The sequence below is a fragment of the Cyprinodon tularosa genome, unplaced genomic scaffold (assembly GCF_016077235.1).
Source record: "Cyprinodon tularosa strain WSP-4 unplaced genomic scaffold, ASM1607723v1 ctg1045, whole genome shotgun sequence".
Taxonomy (NCBI): domain Eukaryota; kingdom Metazoa; phylum Chordata; class Actinopteri; order Cyprinodontiformes; family Cyprinodontidae; genus Cyprinodon; species Cyprinodon tularosa.
The window spans coordinates 232,381-237,438 of record NW_024037833.1 but is presented as its reverse complement, the minus strand read 5'-3'; the positions used below and the strand labels follow the sequence as shown (position 1 = coordinate 237,438).

At 45.0% G+C, this 5,058-nt stretch overlaps 1 protein-coding gene across 1 annotated transcript; it reads right to left on the bottom strand.

Moving 5' to 3' along the window:
• Window positions 1-688: 688 nt before the first annotated feature.
• LOC119782397 (potassium voltage-gated channel subfamily V member 2-like) lies at window positions 689-5,058 on the bottom strand. The gene is made up of 2 exons (XM_038283350.1): window positions 3,611-5,058; window positions 689-1,472 (listed from the first exon to the last, which is right to left on the bottom strand). Exons 1-2 carry the CDS (start codon window positions 4,943-4,945, stop codon window positions 1,218-1,220), a joined length of 1,590 nt encoding a protein of 529 aa, XP_038139278.1. The 5' UTR covers window positions 4,946-5,058; the 3' UTR covers window positions 689-1,217.

Sequence of the window (5,058 nt, the reverse complement as noted above, 5' to 3'; positions counted from 1 at the left end):
CAGTTGTTCTCTTTTTGCGGTTATTTTCTCCGTTTTCTGTTCCTCTCATCTCATCCAGATGTGGAAACAGACTTCTAGGAGTTACTGTATATCTTGTGTCTATTTTTTACTGTTTTAATTTATTTTTTCCTCTTTTCATGCCCTCTTTCCAGTCTCTATCTTGTTCTCTCTTCCCTTAGTTCTTATCCCCTCTGTCTTTCTGACCTCCCTTTCTATCTCCCTGTCGTACACAATTTTACTCCTTAAATAATTTTTATTAAAGTTTAATATACAAGCATCAATCAGAACCTCATGGCAACAGTCATAATGGTCTGCTTGTGAAAGCAAAGCTGTTGGGCTATCAGTTATCTCTGGAACATCTATTTCCAGACTTCTATAGGCAAAACAGGACATGCAAACACAAAAAAAAATTTTTTTGCTTTGTTTTTCATTTTTGAAACATATTTTTTTCATTTTTCCTTATTTGAAACATGTGAAAAATGTTGGAACAAATGTATCTCCGTATTCATGAAGAAGGTTCAGATTCACATACATAAATCCAGGACCAGGGACTGATGAGAGAGACTTTAGTTTCATTCAGGTCTGCAGATTGTAGATGATTGAAGTAAATTTGAACACACGGCTTTTGTCTGAGGTCAGCAGAAACACGCTTTCCCCAGATTTTATTTAAAAAGGTCTGCATTCTGACTCCAATGAAAACATTCTGAGTTTATTATGAGACAAGCATCGTTGGCGATTATTGCAATACTCTGTAAAGCAGAAGCATTATTTATAGGAATAATAACTGACACATCATATCTTGGCCTCACAGGAACAGAGTCAAACCTGTAAACATTTAAAGATTCGTCTCAGCTTCACTGAAGCCACGTTTTTACAAAAATATGCACACAAATATCCCCTATTCAATACATATTTTGATTTTTTTTCTGCATTTTTAATGGAGTCCAATAAGCATCAAGTATTCAGTAAGTTTAGAGATCATCAGTCTTAAACTTTTTGACTTATTTTAGGAAAACAAGTCAATGTGTGGCGTCTTGCAGACTTATTCCATTTCTACCTTCAAGTAAATGCTCTCCTCCTTCATTACTCCTTCCTACCACTAAGCGTTGCTAGAGAGGCTGCAGAAGCTGCATGTCTCCGTGTTCCTGCTCGGAAGCTGCCATCTTTCCATACGTGTTTTTCAGGCACATTTCCTGCTCAGATTTTCCCAGAAGGAATCAGTGATGGCTGCCGAAGCAGTTGCTGACCGAGTTAATGGTCCTCTCGGAGAACCTGACCTTCCCTCGTTTCTTCAGGCAGGCTGTGTACTGGTTGGATTTCAGTTTAGAGTAGTAGTCTGAGAACTTGTTGAAGAGGATGGAGATGGGCAGGCCGTTCAGGATGATTCCAAACGCGATGCAGACAAAGGCGAAGATGCGACCCAGGATTGTCTCTGGGTACACGTCTCCGTAGCCCACTGTGGAGATGCTCACCTATGGACAGACAGGGGAGAGCTGGTTCAGCGCTGGTGAGCAAACAAAGAGACTCTGAGATTCATGGGTGACACCAAAACCAGGAAGTTGGAGCCAACTCAGCAACTCCAGGAATCCTCTCTGACTTCAAATTTACTGACAATTTTAGCACTAGTGACCAGCCCATGGCATGATGCTACCACATAGTCTTCAAAGCTGAATCCCTCCATCGCTATATAGTGGGCTATAAAGTGAACTCAGTTAACGGACCGTTCAGACAGATGGTCAATACTTTTCGCTCACCGTTGGTCACGTAACTCCTCCTTCCCAGACGATGCCTGCGCCATCTTTGTAATTTACTGACACCGAAAAAAATCCCATGATGCTTTGCCAGGCTGTCGTGGCAAAGCATCATGGGATATATCAGCACATCTAGTGACCATGGATTATCTTTACTTTTCAAGGTGCATTTTGGAAAATTTCAAGGCCACTACTTAAGCGGTCCAGATCCGGACCCAACCTGATTTAAAACATTTATAAATCACTGCATGTTGTCTGACAACAGTGTCTAACTTCACTTGCTACTCTTCTCCTGTTAATACCGTAAAGCCCTCCGGAGCGTCCGGCTCCAGGCTGCACTACTTTTAGACACAGCAGGCAAACCTGTGGCAAGCCGGGCGATGGGAAAGAAGGAGAAGACGATGAGAAAAAGAGAGCAGAGAAAGTGTGGACTGCTGGAAGAACTGCGGTGAACTGGTGAAAGAAAAGTGAAATGGCGTGCTCAAAGATGACCCTGCACATTTAGAGGATGTTTGGCTCAACCTGCTGCTGTGAAGCAGGATTCTCCACCATGAACAGAATCAACAATAAATCTGGATCCAGGCTCAAAATGAGCTCCTAGATATGTGCTTGAGAATGGCTTAGTCTCTGGTTAAACCCAGGTTTAAAGCCTTGAAGGGCAGCCTAAAGCCCACTGCCAACATTAAGACAGAAAAAAGAAAGAAAATAACAAACGCTCAGTTCAGGGGTTTGAGAAAATATGGGAAACTGAACGATTGTTGTTCTCTACTTAAAAAAAACAATTTAGATTTTAAAATGGAAACGTTTTGTTTTTTTTAAAGGTTAATGTATAACATGGATCCATAAAAACCTAATTTTATTTCAGTGTTAAATTCTGTTTAAAGTAACAGATTAAAATTAAAAAGTCTAACATGACCCTAACTATTACGGCTTCATTTCAAACCTAAATTCAGTTCACACCTTAGTTCTAAACATGATCCCTGACACTAAAACAGCAATTTTCCCTGTGGGGTCCACACATCGGGCCTCACAAGGAGCAGTCTGTCCCACAATGTGCTATTTTTCCCGACAATATATTATAACCAAGAGCACACACACACATCAACACTGCAGTCACATTTAATAAATTACTTTAAAACAGTTTTGGTTGAACGTCTGGATAGTAATTATGCCAGAAGTTTATTGAAATTCACTAAAGAGAAAACCTGTTGAGTAGCTTTTGACCCATAATGACTGTGAATGGATCTTTATTTTTGAAAACACTGTTGGGATTTTATTTCACCTTTTTAAATAAACAGTTAAGAAGCATCCTTAAATTGATGGTATGTAAACTTTTTTACCTTCTTCTTCATTTATTTGTATTGTCTGTAAATCTGCCGTTGTTCCTCATTTTAAATCAAATCTTTTTGCTTTATCAGCTCTCTATATTAATATTTGCTTCTGAGGTTCATCTTTCCTGGTCTGTTTAGGTCTGTTTAGGTTAGCATATCTATCCCCTCCGTTTCATATCTGAATGAAACACTGCAAAGATGACTCAGAAGTGTCGGCTTCAGTGACTCATTACTGGTAAAAAACAACCAGAGTCTGCAGCTCTTGGCTTCGCTCGCTCCTCCCTTTGTGTTATCCATCAGTTTGCTTCTGAGGATTATTATTCCCCTCCCTGGATTACAAGCAGGACTCCACCACCTGTTGTGGGAGCCAGTGCGATGATCTGGTAATGGGTTTATTTCTGGCAGACGGGCAGGCTTTGTCACCACCTGTCTGAGGCCATTGTTCCAACTCAAATCATCTTTCTGCAAATCAAACACCTTGAAATGAGCGCTGCTCTGACTGGAGACCGACACCAAAGATCCACTTACTGCTGCCCACCACCATGCATGTGGTATGCTGGTGAAGTTGGTCTGCGGCATGTCGTGCTCCACGGTGAACACCATGGCGGAGAAGCTGAAGATGCCCATGGCGATGAAGAGGAAGAGGCAGCCCACTTGTTGGTAGCACTGCCGCAGGGTGAAGCCAAACGCCCTCAGGCCGGTGGAGTGGCGAGCCAGCTTCAGGATTCGGAAGATCCGCATCAGCCTCATGATCCTCAACACCTGCCCCAGCTTGCCCACCTGCCCCACCGCCTTGATGTCAGCCTCGTGTTTCATGTAGTTCTCCTCGCTGTCGAAGAACTCCAGGATGCCCTGCAGGTACTGAGGCAGGATGGCGATGAGGTCCACGGTGTTGAGGACGCTTCGACTGAAGGCCCTGAGGTCAGGGGTGGATATGAGGCGCAGCACGTACTCCATGGTGAAGAAAGCGATGCATATGGACTCTACGTATTCACAGTAAGTCTTGCCGCTCAGGTGGCCCGCGTGCGTTTTGTACTGCATCTCCTCCACCGTGTTGAGGGTCATGGCCACCAGGGAGATCAGGACAAAAAGGCTGGAGGCCACCGCCATTATCTTCGCCTTGACGGAGGAAAAGGGCTTCTCCATCAGGTTCCAGATGGCTCGACGAGTCTGACCCAGAAACATGTCATGGAACAGCTCCTCATTCTCCTCTATCTCCACCTCGGCCTCCAGTTCCCTCTGGATCTTCAGCTGGTCGTTCAGCTCGTCCTGCCTCTCCTCGAAGGAGATGCGGCAGCAGCGGTTGGTGTTTTTGATCCTCACGCCCCAGTAGTTGATCTCCTCCAGGAAGTTGCGGGGACACAGCTCATCCTTGATCCACAGCACGCCCGTCCTGTAGAAGTTGAAGATGCTGTGGAAGACCTCTGGGTCCCGGTCGAAGAAGTACTCGTTGCTGGTCACGATGTAGTCGTCGCACAAGTCCAGCTTCATGTTGTGATCCGTGTAGGTGGCCAGGCGTCCTATCCTGGTCTTGGGGTACTTTGCTGCCATCTTGTATGCGATCTGATAGGGCTTCCCTCCTACATTGATGTTGATCACGTAATTCTTCTTGGAGGGGGAGATCTGCCTGGAGAAGTTGAGCGGGCCACCATCGTCCTCCTCATCCTCATACTCAGCATATATGTCATAGATGTCCCGGCTCAGTTCTTGCATGGAGTTCCATGTCTTCACGCAGCTCTCCTTGGCGAGCGGGTAAACGGTCTCAGATGGTCTTCGATTGGCGTCCGAGTCCGTGACTTTGTAGTTTGGGAAGAGGCTCTGCCTCCTGTTCCATAGGTTTCCTACCCTCTTGGTGCTCCCCATGATAAGCAGCGTCCTCCACAGCAGACGGCGGACTCTGACTGAGCCTCCAGCGTTATGGCTAATACCCCTTCAGCTAAGCATGCGGGGCTGGAGCAGGATGCGTCGTGTCCCCG

Coding starts and splice junctions, on each gene's coding strand:
- LOC119782397 (XM_038283350.1), bottom strand. CDS start 4,945: ATGGGGAGCACCAAGAGGGTAGGAAACCTATGGAACAGGAGGCAGAGC. Junction 1,473..3,610: donor ATGCATGGTGGTGGGCAGCA/GTAAGTGGATCT, acceptor GTCTGTCCATAG/GTGAGCATCTCCACAGTGGG.